At 40.8% G+C, this 19,717-nt stretch overlaps 1 protein-coding gene and 1 long non-coding RNA gene across 16 annotated transcripts in view; one reads left to right on the top strand and one right to left on the bottom strand.

Annotated features, from left to right (window-relative positions):
• Window positions 1-19,717, top strand: part of MICAL3 (microtubule associated monooxygenase, calponin and LIM domain containing 3) — a 144,643-nt gene that overhangs the window by 80,661 nt on the left and 44,265 nt on the right. For all 15 annotated transcript variants that reach the window (XM_042889562.1, XM_042889563.1, XM_042889574.1 and 12 more), the window contains one exon: window positions 13,645-13,840. In XM_042889562.1, coding sequence (XP_042745496.1) covers window positions 13,645-13,840 — 196 coding nt within the window. The remainder of the gene's footprint in view (window positions 1-13,644; window positions 13,841-19,717) is intronic.
• LOC122189985 lies at window positions 3,004-7,700 on the bottom strand. Its single transcript, XR_006182053.1, has 2 exons — window positions 7,422-7,700; window positions 3,004-4,529 (listed from the first exon to the last, which is right to left on the bottom strand). It is a non-coding gene; the product is annotated as an uncharacterized LOC122189985 (long non-coding RNA).

Genomic DNA, 19,717 nt, shown 5'->3' with positions numbered 1-19,717 from the left:
TTGTTATTATTCAGATTTGTTTTTCATACTTGTTTTAATTTTGTGTCATAAACACTGCATTACCGACAATACAGTAAGCTAATTCTGTGGCATACTGCTCAGTTTGTGGTGCCTTCATTTGAAGCCGCTAAACTGCATTTACAGACACATCCATACACCTTCCCCTCCTCCTCTGCTCCACGAAATAATAAAATAAAATAATTTTAAAAAATCATGTTTCAAGATGCACCACCAAACTGAGACGAAAGGTAGTTCCTCTTCTACCGTGCCTTGAAGTTTTCTGTTTGGAGGCACGGTGGAGTTGTGTTCTGCAGGACAGGGCACATGGTAACGAACCCTTTCACAGGGCCTCATACGGCTCCAGGGAGATCTAATGCCAGATTTATTTTTCTGAGCTGGAATATTTAAAATGTAAACTTAAGAATCAGACCCCTGTATTTTTGGAAGCTGAGGAGAGCGTGTGGGTTGCATGATTAGGACCAAGGTTCAGTGCCCAGTGAATCATTGTTCAGTAGCAAGCCAGGAAACTCTCCTGGGGGATGTGCTTGACTGTTCCCAGTCCATCATGGTCCTTGTCGGTGTTCTTATCAGGATTTGGGTGACTTTGGTGTAAATGAAAAGAGAATTTGAAGCCCAGAAAATTTGGAAAAGCAAAGACGTGAATTGCTGGTTTATTTGTTCTAAGGGGTTGAGAAGCAGCTGACCTAATAGAGCTTCACTGAAAAACCCAAGAAAACGATCTGGGGACCGAGAAAGGGTTTACAAAATAGCAGCGAAGTTGGTTTGTGCTCGTGGCTGGATCCTGCTAAGAACACTTTTTCTTGGGAGTAAAAGACCTCCCTCTTCCACCTTTCTCTCTAGCTTTCAGACCTGTAGACTTGTTCCACTGAAATATTTGTTTATTGCTTGTATGTGTAATTTCTGAAGGGTGATATGAATTTTTCTGGGCACTTTTAAGAGTTTCATTAAACTTAGAAAAAGAACGCTGTGTAAAGGTGTTGGATTTTTTTTTTTTTAATTACAGAATTATAACATCTGTGGGTTCATTTTTTGGGCTTTGTTTTTGTTTGTTTGTTTTGTTTTGAAAAGTAGAATCTAAGAAATAACCATTCTGAGGAGATTAAGTTTCCCTCAGAGAAATGGAGGGAGTTTGTATAAAGTAGGGATAGTTGATATTTAAGTGAGACAATTAGTGCTCAGAAAGGCTTCATGTCTCCGTTGTATAGCTTCGTTGAAGATTTTTATTTATGCAGTTGTTTTTAACCTGTTTTTGTTTTGGGTGTGTGTCTCCTTAAATTATGTAATACTTGGTTTTCTTGTTGCTGTGAAATCAAGACATTATTTGTTCAATTGTGTGAAATGTTCAAGGGAATAAATTCCAAACAACCTTCAGGTTTCTGAGTTTTTCTTTGTCACCTCCCTCCTCCTTCCATTAGCTCCAGGTTAGCAATGCTGTGGGGGATAAGTTTTTGGGGGAGAGTGAAATGAATAGATCTAGCAAGCTTGAATAGTCTTCCAAAGACGTTTTGGGGAGCTGCATGGCACGTGTAACTGCAGAGTACTGCAGAGACTTACAAGGGCAGTTAAGCTCTGGCAGACACAGGCTAAATTAAATGTGTTTTTGTTTTTTTTTTCTGCCATATTGTGGTGTGCTCAACATGCAGGGCATACGCTGCCCAGACGGCATTACATATTTCTGTAGAAAAGCTGTGAAGGACCCCCATACTGAATGTTCTACTGTTTTGCTGTAGAGATGCTGTCAGTGTTGTGGCTTCATGGATTTTTGTTGATTTGGGAGTGTACCTTGTTGCAGGCCAAAGTTCTCTGTAAACAGGGCAGTGAAATACATCTGTGAGGGGAGAGGAGGGAGATGAAGAGCGTGAGCAAGTGTAAGCCAACACTGAGGAACAGGGAGGCATAGCCTTTGCATCTGGTGTAACAGGTAAGCTTTTTGGCAGGATTTGTTTCCTCTTGTTTGCACAGCAGCAGCTGTGTTTCTGGGACATTAGAAGCGATGGAAAGGCATGAAAGGAGGAAACGTGGAGCCTTGTAGCCAAATCCAGTGTCTTATGTTCCATCTGGATGGCTCTCTCCTCTCAGGACAGTGGCACGAGGAAATGACCTTCATTCCTCAAAACCACTGATAGACTGTTTTGTTATGTTATCCCCATGGCCAACATGTGGAGCTGTATCATAGTTCTGAGCTTTCCAGTTCTCAAAGGTAAACCAGATGAGTCTGCATTAGAGAATTATTCTGTCTTATGTCTTCTCATGCTCCCTACTGCACCACTAGCAACTGAGAGCATGGAAAGTCAGTTATCCTTTGAGCATCTGATTGTGAAACATATGGGTTGATTTGGCCTGCATAGTTACGTTTAAACGGTAGATTGTAGAACTACGCGTGAAATGCCAATTCTGCTACAACTAAGGGTTTCTTCTTTTGGACTAAAGCACCAACTCAAAAGTCACTTTGTGTTAAAGACACCCTAGTTTTGTTTGTGAAACAAAATTAACATCTTTCAGGCATTTTTCTCTTCACCACCACCCTTCCTCCTCCCTTGCATTTCAACCTATACTTACCTGAAAATTATTTACTCTAGAGGAAAATATGTAAGTAAAGCCCCAAGTAACACACTATGTCAAGTATGATTATTTTTAACCTTTGTTGTGCAGATTAAATGGCTTGAAAATGAGGAAGAAAAGTAGGTTTGGGCTGAGCCATGCTCTTGCTGAGTGTAAATGCTTCTTTGCCTGTAGTCCTGTAAAGAGAAAATGTCTATTTTTCAGAATATGCTATTCTAGGATCCTGACTTACACAGTCTCTAACTTACATCCATCACTTTTGTGAGTCTTTAGCATTATTTAGGACTTGTAGCAGTTGTTAAATAGATTTAAAAGGATCTTTTGTCCTACAGATAAGGTAAATGAGCAGGCATATGTACTTCTTTGTAATTCCATCCTCACTTTCAGTCACCCAATAAATAATCCACAGAAGATCTTATGTGGATGCTAAATCACTTCTATTTATTTATAAAATTGAAAACAGAGAATTCAACTTCACAATATAACTGGTTCTGTATTAAGGACAAGTTTTAAAACAATCTATTATAAGTGGGTGTGTAAATGACTTTAATATATTTGAGGTACTGATCCATTAACATATGCACAGAAGTCTGTGGGAAATGTGGATGTTTCATTCCCTTGACAAACTGGTTAGTTCCATAATAGGTGAACTAGTTAGCCTTTGCAGGAGTTTGGGAACTTCATTGCTAGAGTTAAGCTTTAAGGAATGTTAAGGTATTTTTCACCATGCATCCAAAAACAGAGCTTGCTTCATCATTTTGGTAGCAGTTTTGTCAAGAGAAACATTGGCATAGACCATTTCCTTTGCGGCACGCACCACTAGGGTAGTGTAGAAAGCAGGTTGTATACAAGTTTTCATATTTTAGACTTAGTTGCTTCATCTCATAAGGCAGAAAGCAATGTAGATCTTTTCCTCTAATTTCTGTAACAACGGTGAGAACACATGAGATACTTTGAAAATAGTATGAATTAATATGTGCTCATCTCTGCACCAATTAAAGCCGTTCAGTAATGATTTGACCATCTGCTTATAGCCAGCAGCATGAAATACTAGGATATGCACTTCATATTGTATCTTCAAATACAAAAGGAAAACAAGGGGAGGAAAAGAAAATTAAAACCCCAAACAAACAAAAACCAAGCAAACAACCCAAAACAGCGACAAAAACCAAATGGAAAATATTTGAAGAGACGGAATGGATACTACTGAGTCAACAATGAACCCATTCTCCTGCTTCTGTGAAGTATATTTATGGAAGAAGGTGGAGTAGCAGTTGCTGAGCTGATCATGGGGATGTAGAGCTTAGCTTAGGCTTTCCAAAGAAAACAGGGCAGATGCTCTTTAAGGATGAGACGGCACTTGGGTGCTTTGTTTAGTTACTTACATCTCGTCTCAAAAATGTATGTTTAGTCTGACATTTCTCGTGTTGCTGTCATCCCAGAAGACTGTTTTCTTTCTTTGGAAAATTTCATAACTGTCCTATATGCTGTTACAGAAGTTTATCTAATTGCCCTGGGGGTAGTAGTGTTCAAAAATAGGCCTTCTTCTACCCAAGAGATGTTTTAGATGCTTTCAGACTTCGGTAACTCGATGATTTAAAACACCAGAATTGATATGTAAGCTATTTTAATCAGATATATGTCTTTTGGAATCCATCCTAGATGTTGATAGAATCCATCCTAGGTATACCTATATAAAAGAATTTTCTTAGGTTCAAAAAAACTCGCAGTAAGGTATGAAGCTCTGAATTGCTTGGAACATTCTGTTGTTTTGCAAGTTAAGCAAAAGTATGTGGGATAAATGCAGATGCTAAGAAATGAGAGAACAGATGCTGATGTTTTCTGGAGAGTATAGAACTTTTACGTAGGACAAGTATTCCCCAGTATATTTTCTTATAACCACAGGCTTCAGATTTGAGTCTGTTCCATTTGCAGCACTTCATCTTCTAGGAGGAAAAAAAAAAAATTAAATGTGAATGCGGTTATTATCTAAATATATCCTGAGATCCGGTAATTATGAAAATCTGCAATAAATTGCTACAGAAGAGAGAGTGGTTAGCTCAGTAGATGAAAGAAGATATCCATTTGGAAGCTATCTTTTGAAACTGATCCCAGTTTGAATGGGAAACTGAAAACAGTTGGTATTCCAAACGTTTTCATTATATATGATGAAATTTCTAGTTTCTTGTTATTTGTTCTTTAATGATGAAAACATTTTCCTGGATCCAAGCTGGGATTGGAAGAGCAGGTTTAAAAAACAAACAAACAAACAGCAACAAACTAGACATGATTTGTATTGATAGGTTCCTCAAGTGCTGTTAGATGGAAATGTCCTTGGTTCACTGTTGTGTTAATGTGCACATTGGGAACCTCCATGCCTGATGCCTCCTGCTGAGATGGAGGATTCTAGAGGGCTGCTAGGAATAAATGGTGAGAGATGGATGCCATGATGAATAAATAAGCTCTCTGAAGTCTTACGTAGTAGAGAAAGTAGCTGTCTTTCTTAACATAAAAGTGGTTGCTGTTTGGCTTACTTTTGGATGATCAACTCTTAGACATTAATATCTAAAGAATTTCACGGTACAAAGAATGTATTTCACATTAGAAAGGGGGAAAAGTCAGAGCCAAAGTCAAGGTGATTTTAGCATAGAGTGTGGCCACTCTCTCCTTTTCTTCCTAGCCATTTCCTGGGTGTGCCTCACCCCGGTGGCCCTTTGAGGTAACATGCCTTTAATAGCTTCCAGGACAAAAGTTACGCCTGCAAAGTGATGTTATCTTTAGCCAGATTATCCTTAAGGGCACTTCAGCCTTCCCACACTCAGCTTCTTCCAGGAAATAGAAACAAGGCCAGGCAACAAATGATAGAGCTGATCAAAACGTTTGGAGGGAGCTCAAACATCCTAGATGTCCCTAACGAAAGGGAAAATGATAGGTAATATGTCACTGATTTGCCAATATTCCTGGATAATGGACTCTCCAATAATTAACTAAATAATAAAAAAAACCTCTGTTACTTGTTTGAGCAGAAGTAAAAAATTAAATTGTGCAGGTGATAAGATTCTGTGCCAGAAAAGATGCGTTAAGAAGAGTGAAGCTTAGCGGTGTTCACTGGGGCTCGGATTAGGTGACCTAATAACCTCCTTTCCCCCGTTCCTTTTCTCCACCCACTGTCTGCAACACTGGACTCCTTCCAGGAGTCCAGAAATACATTCCTGGATTGTTCTATACCCCTGCTGTAGTGAGGAAGGCTTTTCTGTACTGAACTATTTCCTGAGCTTTAAATTTTCATTATGTTATAACACAGCTTCTTGCATCTGCATATGAAAAACACCACGTATTTCTCAGGCATAACTTGATGGTGTTGAAGTTGCAGATGAATTTTGACTTGCTTTCAAGACACAAGTGTGAAGTAAAGATGACCTGGAAATAAAACTGATTGATGATACTCTCGTCTGCTGGCTTCTACTGGAAATGAAGAAAGATTGATCAAATACGCAGCAGTTTTGCTCCTGCTTTGCCACTGTTGTAGGAGGCAACATTTTGTCAGCATCTGTGTTGACAGCTCTAAAAACCCATTTTAATCACTCTCAGTGGGAGCAGGTGGAAAATCCTGAATAAGCCTCAGTAAGATAGATTTCATTCTATAGTCAATCCAATTCACTTTTATAATTACGAAGAGATTGGGTCCTATATTTTCTGACAGTATCTGAGATATGGAGAAGTTAATTGTAGCTGGAGGTTGTGGAATGCGTGGAGGAAGCCTTATGTCCTCAAGTTTGTTTCGAGAGTATCTGTTTCAAAATTCCTTGAATATTTTATCTAACAGTTTTTCCTGTACGTGGTAGTGGTTTTGAGGTGCTGGTCCTGTAATAACTCTCTGTTGGGTACTTCTGCATTAGAGGGTGTTTAAATCAAACAGCTTTTTTTCTGTGCACGTTAATCTCCCTGTTTCTCTGTTTAGTTCCCAGTTTGCTAGGAAGAATTGCCTTAGTGACAGTTGCCTTAGTGTGGGGACTGAGGTTGGAAGCAGTAATAGAAGCCCCAGGCACATTTTTTTTTTTTTTAGAAAGTTTAGTTACTTGTTATTTATTACAGATTGCTGTATGTGCATTACTGACAAATTTCAGTAGTGTTGTCTTCAGATTTGAGCTCGTTTTCAATCCTGTGCATGACCATTGGATAACTTACTTGTGGATTATGGATCAAGCTGGAAATGCAGATGTAACAAAATTCAAGATTTGGTGTCTTCCCAGAATAACAAAGTATTTGAGGCTCCCTGAGGGCTTGGGAAAACCCTTAGAGGCTGAGAGAGAAAGATGAGGCACTTTATCAAAGAAGCATTGACAGTTGATGACTGTTATGTATTTATGTTCAAACAAATATGTTTTTGTCTCTGTCTAATTAGGTGTTTTATCACCCTTTCTGTCTCTGAGGATGTGCTTATCAAGTTTCAGGGGATGCTACCAGGCAACATGCAGTTCTGCAGTGTGCAAAGTGAGGCTGTGTGAACAAGCAGTGACAGGAATTCCCCAGTCCTGCTGGGCTCTTACTGGTTTTCTATATACTTTTCTTAGAAATTAAATTATAAAGGGTGGCTATATCTAGATGTAAAATCCTGAAACTTCTTCCAAACTCTCAGCAATTACATTTAAGATACTGCTGCAGGTCAGCTTAGAGCTGCCAATGACATGTTTAGTATATCTCATACTGTGCAGTACCAAAATTGTTAACAGTGGTTAGATACTAATTTTGTACAGGATTAAAGACAGGATTTCTGGCTACGTGTCTCAAAAGAAATCAGTTGCACTTAATTAAATGGGATATCTTAATTGACTTACCGTTTCCATATGTGCAGCATCCAACAGCATGTCTCAGTACTAAGCATTCTGCTTTAGAGCACACTGTGCTGAGCACTGTGAGCATCTCATAGGAGGGGCCTTTGCTCAACCTGCTCATGTAAACCAGATAATCCTGATGCTTGATGTCTGGCATGTTTTGTTTTAGCCCCTTTCTTATTTCAAAGCCTTTTGTCTTGACTTAAAGGGAAGCTGAGAGGAAAGAGTTGGGCATTCTGGATCCTGTTTCTGGCACTGCCGCTAATCTATTGTGAGACTGACTTGCTGGTATTTAATCACTGTGTCTGGACTTGTGTGATGCCTATACGATACTTATCTACTTCCAAAATTGGTTTGTTTTAATGCGCTAAGACTTGTAACACATTCTGAAGCCCTGAGATGAGAAGTGGAGCTGAAGTACAAAGAGGCAGTTAATGGAATAGAAAAGGGCGAGGGTGAAACTTCTGAGAAAAAACTGAAACTCAATCTGACATTAAAAACCCACAGAAAATGAGATGCCAAAAATGCTCTTAGAGCTCATTTGTGTTCTTCTGTATACCTTATTGATAGTGTTTTTTGAACTGCAAGCAAACTTCAGAAACCTTATCCTCCAAGATATTTCTTACAAATTAATGGCAATGGAATTTGAGAACATTCAGCATTTCTGACTCGGTGTTCACTGCATTTCTTTGAACTGCCGCAGGAGAGTTCCATCTTCCATCTCTGTGTTTTGTTGTGTGTGATATGCGGTTGTATCCATAGCAGTTGTTTTATCTGACATAACCATGTTCTCAAACAACTCTGTGGAGATAGAATTGTTTAGAAAAGAGGATTGAATGCAAACAGATAGTATTTCAGATTATAAAAGCACAAGATGTGTGAAGTCCGGAATGGAGATTTTTCTGAGAAGTGTATTAATTCTTTCCCTCTGTTATGTGTCTTTCTCAGTAGATTCATTTGAGTTGCTGCTCCTCCCCAAGGCTCCATCAGAGCCTGTGCAAAATGCTGGCTCTGTACTTGACATTTACCGTAGAGAGCTTGCAGTCTTGCCAGATTAGACTAAGAAAAGGAAGTGCAAAGGTACTGCGCGATTCATGAACAATAAATTGGAGGAAAGTAACACAGAGAAATGAATTGGGCAAGGCAGGTAGTTTCCCTTTGGGGAAAAAGCTGTTGTTCTCAAATCCCCAGTTTTGTCCTATGTATGTTTGTCCTATGTCAGGGAATAACCCTGGCAAGATTTCATCTGGTTCACAAATTAATCTGTAGCTTTCATAGGACAAAGAACTACTAAGGAAAAATAGAGATGGAATCCTCTCCTAACAGGAGATTCTTGAACCTTCCAATAGTCTCCAAAGCTGGAATCAGGTCAAAAGAAAAGACGCTTTCAGACTCCAGGAGCAGTTTGGTGTAGGGTTGTTATCTCTGATGGTACGATTTTCTGTACAGGATGCAGGCAGTGTCAGGGCTGAGATAAATAAAGGACTCTGGCAGCTTTCATGCAACAGCTAAGCGGCCTGTCCTGTTAGGAAAAACAATTCCCTTTGGATGATCTATGTAATGTTCATGGTCCATTGCTCTTCCAAAATAAAGGTCTGGATTTTGAAATGTGTCCTATTTTGGATGTTGTTTGTGCATTTTCAGCTGATCTGTTGGTTGCATCAGAAGCTGTTCTTGGCTTTCAGGTGTCTCCCCTCCATGGCCAGTAATGCAGAGTTCTTCTGGCACATGCAGCTTTATCATCCCCTTTTCTCTCAGTTGTGACCAGTTTCAGTCATTTGGCTCTGAGCCCTGATGCACTGACAAGGAGGAATGTCAGATAACGAATGATGAATGTATTCTGCAGCTATTTCCCACTGGCAGGCAACAAACTAATCTGGGAATACAACGTGATGTTTGAAAGAAGCACTTCTCCTCTGGAGCAACCCTTAGAATCATAGAATCACAGAATCATTAAGGTTGGAAAAGACCTCTAAGGTCATCTAGTCCAAGTGTCCACTTACTGCCAATATTGCCCACTAAATCATGTCCCTCAGTACAACATCTGTCCTTTCCTTAAACACCTCCAGGCATGGTGACTCCACCACCTCCCTTAGCCACCTACTCCAATGCCCCACCACTCTTTTTGAGAAGAAATTCTTCCCCGTATCCAACCCAAAACTCCACTGGTGCAAGTTAAGGCCATTTCCTCTTGTCCTATCATTCCTACGTTGGATGCAAAAATCAGTTATGCTCCGCTTGGACAGGTTGAGTGCTGAACTGCAGTGGCTTAGAAATGAGCCATACTTTTGGCAGTCCTCGCAAATCTTGGCTGCCGACTCCACAGTAAGGAACAGACTTTTTCCATGCATACAGCACCATACATGTTTGGGAGAAGTGAGGTAGGACAGCTTCAAATTTCCTTGTGCCGGTTTAATTTTCTTTTGTAGCTTCGAATGAATTGATATGAACTCTGTAGCATAATGTGGACAAATTACTCATGTTCTTGCCACATTAAGTATACCTATATCTCTCACCTAGCTTTGTCCCTTAGGTAGGTTTGTAAACTAACGCTTTTCCCTTTGGTAGCTGATGTCTTCGTGGTGTAGACAGAAGGTTGTCAGCATTTCTCCTATTAGCACTGGGTAACAATGGCAGTGGCTTTGCAGTTAGTCAGGTAAGCCTATGGCACCTTTTAGAAACAAAACCAGGTCTTGCACACAAAGTGTGTCTATACAGAGCAAGGTTTTAGAAGTCCCTTGCTGAATCCCTTAGTTATCAATTCAGTTTCTGGCTTATGTTGTCCGGCATAGAGCTGTTTTATGTACAAAGTAAAATGAATGTTGTCAATCCTGCATCTGAACTGGGTGGTTATAGAAATGAGTTTGAAAATTGCTGGGAGTTTTCTTTTTAATTCTTTGGGATTTTGAGGCAGAGAGCACTTCTCAAGCCTAGCAGACATCCTGGTTTGAGTACACTCTTTTGCCTTAAAGTGTAGGTAGATTTCTCTTTTTTTCCCATCATTCCATTTTTTTCTAACATAGTTTTAATGATAGATTTGCTCATACTTAAACTTTGTACTGTGAGGTAATTGGTTTGATGGTCTTTGTACAATTTGTACTTGTACTCAGTCTTCACGATTAGAAGGTTGGTGATCCTTTGTTTCTATTGAATAACATGCCCAGAAGATTAAATACCTCAGTGCAATGCATATAAAGAGATATCAGCATGATGTTCAGTCCTCTTTTACCTCAGTGTTATTGCTGCTAATCTTTCTCCCCAACCCAGATACTGTAGCAGTGAAACGAGCATCTCTTTTATATATATATATACATATATATAAAATATATATTCCGTTCATACAGTTTAATTATATGGAATGATTTTTTTAATATTTCTCTTTCTTTTTTCCAACTTTGAAAAGGCTGACAAGAAAAAAGGCTTAAGATAGTTAGAAAATCAGAGGAGTGAGAGAATATCAGACGGCGAAAAAGTTATCTTTCTTTTTCTTATCACTTTGTACACTGGTGCATGTTGCAGCAATTTTGGGGTATGCTTTGGAAGAGAACAAGCAAAAGGGAGCTTGTGAAAGGATATTCCTATGGAAACAGCTGAGCCTAGTTGAGTGCTCTGTTGTGTATAAAGGGTTCCAAGTAGAAGAGCTCTCGTTTTTTGCTGATTCTGTGAATTCTTTAGTTGTTTTCTCTCACCTCGATGCTCTTCCATTACCCAGAGCCCTTGGTTTTCCCCTGTCAGCCAGAACTGGCGGAGCAGTATTCCAGGTCATTTCTCCCGTTACTATGAGCTCAGGGCTAGGGAATGTAACACAGATTATAAAAATAGATTTGGCTGAGGTGGTATCACCATCTAGAGAGAATGAAATGAAGCATGAATCCCAGCTGAGAAGACAGATCAGTTCCACTAAACTTTGAAAGCACTAATACAACATAAGGCTTAGCAGCAGGAAAGGATGGAGACCACTTTCTCACTGGAAATGGACAGTGATGCTCCTGCCTTTCACCTGAGCTAGCAGCTGCGGTTTCCACCATAAAGAAGCTCAGTCCAGCCCAGGGGCACAGCAACCACTTGTCCACATCATAGAGGGGTTCGGTAATACCAAGTATTGTCCTGGAAGTTGTCTTCATGAGATTTTATCTTTCTGGAGAAGGACTGAGGGATTAATGCCTCTAGTTATGGCAAGGCCTGTGTAGTCTTTTGTGTGAAAGGCTAATGCGTTCCTGGGTGAGTGATTGCCCTGAAAAAAGGCTGTAGTAGAAATAAACTGAGAAACTGCAAAGAATGGAGAGAAAAAGCAAAAGCTCTCTTGGATGTAAAAAAGAAAGAGGATAAAGTAAATGTTGAGAAAGCTCAAGCTGGGTTAGGCTGTGCGAAGGTAAGGAAGGAGAGCATTCTCTAGTCTAATGATATGGGAAAGAAATGGGTCTGCATACGTGGAGTCTGATGTTGAATGTAGTCTTAGATACAGCCAGGAGAGCAAGTGAATGAAAAAGGAGAAAAGGAGATTGGAACAAGTACACATCAGTTAATGTAAATAGTAGATAAAACTTCTTCTTTGAGTGAATAAATAAAGACTTCTGATTCTGCAGTGAAGTCCTTTGAGCTCATGAAGGTAAGTGGTATAAAATGTGACACGGATTCACCAGACACTGTGCCTAACTACCCTGACAGCTCTTACTGATGAAGCAATCCGCAAATCTCCGGGAGAAAATGCAGCATATCCAAAGTCTGGACTTCAGTAAAGTACCTGAAAGCAGCCACATGGAAATAATTATTAAAGCTGGATAAGACGAGGGATAGTATATGAAGTGTCAAGTAATGGAGGAGCTGGCTCAAATGGGAGTTCAGCAATTTTATTCAAAGAGGAAGTAATGGAGTTGGGTAACACCTACAGACTGTGGATCTGGGGACTGATCCTTGCAATGCTTTTGCTAAGGATACTGACCAAAAAGGAGAAATCTGCTAATGAAGCTCGCTGCTGAGGCAATGTTTCCAGCCCTCATCAGTGCAGAGGAGGAAAGGCATGTCATACACTGAGAACCGCAAAATGATGTGGACTATAATATTAAAAATAGACATGTAATACTAGAAAGTACCAGGTCATGCATGCACCAAGTAAGTGTTGACAATTTTGGCTGCCATCAAGGTGCTTATCAGTTGAAAGCAGAGAAGGAGAAAGGTTTGAGTATCAGTCAATAAATAAAGCCCCCAGTATTATGTGGTGTATAAATAGGCAAATGTGTTCTCAGGGTGTATCAGATGAGAGGTTTCTGGCAGGGTTGTATGTTACGCAGATAAGACCTCATCTGGAAAGCTGTGCACAGTTCAGATCATGCAGGTTTTGGAAAGATTAATCCAAACAGGGACAGGTGTGGAGACCTGGGGGATGATCTGTGCACTGAAGAGCTTATCTCACGAGAGGAAGGCTTGGTTTGTTCAGCAAAGCAAAACAAAAGCTAGGAAAGATTAGACTCTGTAAATGGTAAGCTGGGTAAACAGCGGCTCCCTATTAAAATACTAAGATTTAATGAAGAGATGGATGAGTGTAGGTTAGACTGTAATTAATTGAGCATCACAGTGAACGAAGCTTCTGTGTACTTTTCTCCGGCTGTCTGGTTCATGTACACTTGGTTTGTGTAGCCCTCTGGTTTTTGTGATGCTGGGGTTGTGAACATCTCACCTAGATTTTTTACTGTGGTTCATTTCATAACAAACTCTGATTAAAAACTGAATGGATTCAAGTCTAAAAAAGCTTGAAAAATCACTCCAAGTGGCCCTTTTCATTCCCTCCTTCCCCCCCTCCTTCAAGTATTTGTCATATTTTCTTGCTTTCTATAGCTCTACCTGGCTTGACTGGTAGCTATTTTAACATCATGCAGCAGGCTTGCCCCATAGCATTCCTGCTTCATCTCAGAGAACAAATCCAGCCTGTGGCCAGACTGTGCAGACTCCGCTGCAGCTATAGGTTTTTGCAGCTAGAACATCTCTCAACTAGGACATTTTAACTACTTTTTAGCATCTATCATCCCAAAACACTCAGATTGCCTTTTGCAGTCTGGCTCCCAGGAGGTTCTGCCAGTAGTGGTGAATGGGATAATGAAATTAGGTATTCTCTCACTTTACTTACCTCCCTCTGCCTCATACCCTATTTCTCCCAATTGCTCAATTTCTTCAGAAATTGCCGTTCCGACTGTTGCATTTATTGTTCATTCACTGACTTATTCTTTAGGTCCTAATGTAAATGGGCTGGAAGAGCCCAGCCTTGCTAAGCGCTTGCGTGGCACACCTGAGCGAATTGAGCTGGAGAATTACCGACTGTCACTGCAACGGGAAGAGGAACTGGAAGAGGTTCCTGAGGAGACACTAGCAGAACATAATCTGAGCAGTGTGTTGGACAAAGGAGCAGAGGAGGATGTGCCCAGCAGGTTAGTACGCTTGTCCATAAGCTTTTTATATCCATCCCAACAGATTTTTGCCTGTTGCTCACTCGGGTTTTTTTTGTTTTTTTTTTTTAACATACTGTTTACCAGGTTGCTTTTTCTAAAGTTCTTGAAAATATTCCAGATGTGTACATCATTATTTTCTGCTGACATTTCTTATCTTCTCAATAGCTTACTGCTGTTCTTAGAAGATAACTGTAGAACCACAATCACATGAAGTTCGGTCCTAAGTTGGAAAGCAATTTCAGAATTCATTCATTCATTTGTTTAGAAATTTGTATTAAAGACGAACGATTCTTTTGAGAAAATAGCACATGGATTCATAGAATCATAGAATCATAGAATCACTAAGGTTGGAAAAGACCTAAAAGATCACCCAGTCCAACCGTTCACCTATTCCCAATAGCTCCTACTAAACCATGTCCCTCAACACAACATCCAGTCTTTCCTTGAACACCCCCAGGGTCGGTGATTCCACCACCTCCCTGGGCAGTCCATTCCAGTGCCTGACCACCCTTTCTGAAAAGTAATACTTCCTCATGTCCAGCCTGAATCTCCTTTGCCGTAGCTTGAAACCATTCCCCCTGGTCCTATCACTAATGACACGAGAGAAGAGGCCGACCCCCAGCTCACTACAACCTCCCTTCAGGAAGTTATAGAGAGCAATAAGGTCTCCCCTGAGCCTCCTCTTCTCCAGGCTGAACATTCCCAGCTCCTTCAGCCTCTCCTCATATGGCCTGTGTTCCAGACCCCTCACCAGCTTTGTTGCCCTTCTTTGAACACGTTCCAGGGCCTCAATATCTTTCTTGCAGTGAGGGGCCCAAAACTGGACACAGTACTCCAGGTGCGGCCTCACGAGTGCTGAATATAGGGGAACAATCACCTCTCTGCTCCTGCTTGCAACACTGTTTCTGATGCAAGCCAGGATGCCATTGGCCTTCTTGGCCACGTGGGCACACTGTCGGCTCATGTTCAGCCGAGCATCAATCAATACCCCCAGGTCCATTTCCTCTACGCAGTCCTCCAGCCACACCGCCCCAAGCCTGTAGCGTCGCCTGGGGTTGTTGTGGCCGAAGTGCAGGACCCGGCATTTGGCCTTGTTGAAACTCATCCCATTGGCTCCAGCCCAGCTCTCCAGCCTGTCCAGATCCCTCTGTAGGGCCTCGCTACCCCCAGGCAGATCCACACTTCCAGCCAATTTGGTGTCATCTGCGAATTTCATGTTTTCATTTCAAATTTCATCATTTCATTTCAAATTTCAATGATCTGCGGATCATTCAAATGGAAGGGAGTTCCAAAATGGACTATTTTTTTTTCTATTTTACATCACAGTTCAACAACATTTTTAGTTAAAAAACTCAGGCTTGGCACACACGTAATCCCAGCAGAGTGCTGGTGGAAAGCCTAGAGATCTTAGTATGAAGGGGTGCTTATAGCTGTGCACCTTCACAAATTTGTCTTTTTCTTTAAAGCGATGTGTAAACACATCAGAATGCAAGTATTTGCAGGTATAGCTGACAGAAATAGTTGTTGCAGGAGTCAGTGGGAGAGAGTATTTGATGAAGAATATCTTGCACTCTTTAAATTCTCAGTCTCTTGGTTGGGGTTTCTAGTCATTGTAACGATAACAACCCTTATCTTCTCAGCTTTATTCTGCCCATCAGTCTTCTTGAAATAAACTCAAATAATGCTGTTACTGGTTTCCCAAGGCTTAGATCCTGCAAACATATTCTAAGCATACATAACCTTCAGGAATAGGACTCTAGAAAAAAATGTTTTACTGCATTCATGCATGTGAAATTGAATTGGTGTGGTGAAGAATGCAGCTGTGTGCATTAAAATGTTTATAGGTAGTGAAGAAATCTGCCATTTATTTATCTTATGATGTAAATTTGAAGAGGAAGGATCTAAAAATGGGCAACTGCTAATAGCCGGAACTCTGCCAGTCTAGATGGAGTGCATGTATATTTGGACTTATGAAGATGTAGCTTAATAGAAGTGCCTAGGAACTGCTGATAATTTGTATAGCAGATTTCTCCAAAACCTAAATAATACTTTTTGATTAATTTCTTCACATATTCTTTTCTTTGGAAGATACTATTTTGACATATTTTGCACAATTGAGAACTTTGATCTGGTTAAGCAATCATGAGACAATTTAATGGCAGATGCAAACTCTGCTTCCTTTACTGATTCCTCCTTTAGCTCCCAATTCAGGCCTAGAAATTATATCAGTGGGACAGTTTTGGCATTAGCAATATTGTGGGGTTTGTGGTCTGTTATGTTCATAGCTCTAAACCAAAATTCACCATAATGGAGCCCTATTATTATTTGTCATGATTCCAGTAAATCAGGACATGGTGGTTATGTTCAGCAAATGGCAGATTTCCAAAGGAGAAGAATTAGTTTAAAAAGTGGAACTTTGGCATTTGGGGATGAAGCTGTTGGTCATCTCCATGAGTTATTCTGCAGAATTGTGGAGTCTGAGGCCATTACTTCATTAGGTTAGGTAGCTTGATTTCCTCTTGTAGGCTTTGTCGTTTAGTTAGTTAGCCTTGTGATTTGAATTGAACAAAGTATTTGTGCCTATCATATGTGGAATTGGTAGATTTTGCATGCTCAAAGCAGTGTTTACTAGGGAACTTCACACTTGTAATAAAAGGGAAAGAAAAAGGTTACCAAATTCCCATTCAGTTTGACCTGGAGAAAATTTTGTCTCAAAACCAGACGCTGCAAGCAATTTAGTTAGAGCATCAATAAGGCTGTGTGGGCAAACACCAGAGAATCTTCTAGATGATGTATCTCTCTGTTGTACCTCTGCTCAGCTGTATCAACTGCCTGGTATTTCTCAGAACGGAGAGGAATAAAAAGGAAGAAATCTCAGTGCTTTTTCAGCAACAAAAGAAAAGAAATTGATTCCTGCAGCAAGCCAACCAAAGCCCTGATTTGATCATCTTCATTGTCAGCGCAGAGCCGCAGGGTTAGGAGCAGGCTGAGGAAATGCAGGACTTTTTGTTCCCTCCGTGTCTTAGGGAGTAAGGGATTGAGCTTCAAGGTTCTTGGATATGAACTCCAAATCAGAGTTGCCATTGGTTGTGCAGCTTCCCTGCACACATATGCACACGTACTCGTGAGCATGTAAACGTTCCAGGGAAGTTTTACAGAAAATTGTATTCTAAGGACATTTGTTCAAAACAGAGTTAATCTTCCATCAGCTCCTCAAGAGAAAACTCTTTATGTGCTTAACTCATTGACTTTAGCTTGCAGTAATGTGCAATTTGTCATCTGCATTCATGGTGTAATCCTCTGTTACGGTGACCTTTCAAAGGAGCGTGACAGGACAGTGCATGTAGTGTTGGCTTGTGTCATAGAATCACAGGCCACCTTGAGTTGGAAGGGACCTCAAAGCCCACCCGGTCCCAACCCCCTGCCATGGGCAGGGCTGCCACCCAGCAGCTCAGGCTGTCCAGGGCCCCATTCCAACCTGGCCTTGAATGCCTCCAGGGATGGGGCACCCACAGCTTCTCTGGGCAGCTGTGCCAGGGCCTCACCGCCCTCGGAGTGAGGAAAGGAATATGGCAAAGGAATGGAAGAGGCTCACTTCCACGGTTCAGGCTCCTTTCCACAGCACTGCATCTGTGTAGGAACATCTCTTCAAAGGGCTATTCAATTGGTTATAGAATTCCATAAAGTAACCAAGTTTGCTGTTTGATCGCCACTTTGTAGGAAATTAAAAAGAAAAAAAGAAGAAAAATGTCACCTGTTGAATTATTTCTTGTGGCACATAATCAGCCAGCTGAAAGGAATGCCCATTATACCAGGCCATCCCACTGCTCTCTCATATACTCATTTCTCAGTATTCAAAGGCCAAACAAAAAGCAGGTTATAAATAAAAGCCAAGGAAGGTAAAGTGAGCTGTGTGGTAAAGAATGCATGTCGTCAATATTACATGAGATAAGCAGACTGGTTGAAGAGCTTGTCCCACTCAGCCGTCATGGTAACAGTTGGAGCAGCAGTAAACCTTGCTGACAGCCCGTGAACAAGCCGGCATGCAGCACCTGTCAGGTTTATTTCCATACTAAAGGACAGGAAACTGTGCTGCTAATCGGGGAGCAGGGAGGATGGAAACATCAGTTTTATCTCTGTGAGCATACCTGTGTAAAGCTTTTGGAATATACTCCATTCTCCTGGAATATACATGGAGTCCATGGCATGCAGCTGTGTTTAGCATGTGAAAAAAAGAGACGGCCCATTAAAAATAAGTATTCAATATATGCTGTAAAAATGTGGCTTATAACTTTAGCATTTCATGAATGTCAAAATGATTTTATGTATATGCAGCAGAACTTGCAGAGTCCATGGACAAAAGTACATGACAATCAGGACATGAAAAAATAATGTCTTCTTCATTAAGTCCACTGTCAAAACCAATCTCTCATACTAGCAGCTGAATAAAATTATGTAAATCTGATAGGTTTATGTAGTGGCAGAGTAATTCAACATTCTAAGCCTGAAAATGCTTATCTGCAATACAAAAGAAAGGGTGCTGCTGTATGTTGTTCTTGTAAAGTGTCAGTTTGTCACATATAATGCTCATATAATGAAAATCTTACTTGTGGGGAAAAGAATTTCAACAGCAAAAGAAGGTATATTTCATAGACCTAAATGCAATTTAAATTTCATCCTTTGCTATTTTCAACTTTTCTGTTTTCCCTTTCATTGTTTATGTGGAAGGGGTTCTGCCAAAGGTGTCAGTTTGTTGCCTGCAGTGATAGTTCCATAAGGAAGCAGCAGCAGCAGAATACTGCTCTCAAATGATTCACCTAAATTTTAGCTGTAGTAGCTTTGTCCTTCAAATGAGATGAGTTTGGGCCTATTAAGATTTATATGGGAAACATCCAACTGCTGCTCTAGTAAATACAATTATTTTCTGACAGTGTTCTGTTAAGGAAAAATAAAGAATACTTTGTCACCATATGCATGCATTCTCTGAAGATGTTATGATTTATATTTGTTTTCCAATGACTTGCAACCATTGTTCTTCCCAGTATCTCTAGGTGGTCCAGCATGTAAGAATGAGCTAGATGCAGTGTTGTATAGACAACAACAGTTCTAGACAATCCCTTGTCCCTTCCGCCTATAGAGAAGAACTGCTAGAATCAAAGAGAGATGCCTACCAAAGAGCACTAATGGTCTATTGTTTTGCATGTTTTAGACTACACTGTGAGAATAATGAGCTCATCATTGTAATTATCCTTATACTGCTTCCTATGGTTTCTTGCCACTGTGTACACTCTGTACTTAATTGGATACATACGATAATTTTGTTTCTCTCAGCAAATTTGCATATGATACTGAGTGATGCAGTAGACATGCTAGAGGAAAGGGATGCTATCCAGAGGGACCTGGAGAGGCTTGAGAGGTGGGCCATGCCAACCTCGTGAAGTTCAACAAGGCCAAGTGCAAGGTCCTGCACCTGAGTCAGGGCAATCCCAATCCCAAGCACAGATAGAGGTTGGGCAGAGAATGACTTGAGAGCAGCCCTGAGGAGAAGGATTTGGGAGTGCTGATTGATGAAAAACTCAACATGAGCCGACAGTGTGTGCTTGCAGCCCAGAAAGCCAACTGTATCCTGGGTTGCATCAAGATGAGTGTGACCAGGAGGGAGTGTAACCTCAAGGGAGGTGGTGCTTGTGAGACCTCACCTGGAGCACTGCATCCTGTTCTGGGGCCCCCAAAACAAGAAGGACATTGAGCTGTTGGAGTGGGTCCAGAGGAGGGCCGTGAAGATGATCAGAGGTCTGGAGTACCTTCCCTCTGAGGACAGGCTGAGAACTGGGGCTCTTCATCCTGGAGAAGAGA

This window comes from Lagopus leucura, unplaced genomic scaffold (genome assembly GCF_019238085.1).
Source record: "Lagopus leucura isolate 7727_CA_CO unplaced genomic scaffold, USGS_WTPT01 Super-Scaffold_100159, whole genome shotgun sequence".
Lineage (NCBI taxonomy): Eukaryota > Metazoa > Chordata > Aves > Galliformes > Phasianidae > Lagopus > Lagopus leucura.
This window is presented reverse-complemented; position numbering and strand designations above follow the sequence as displayed.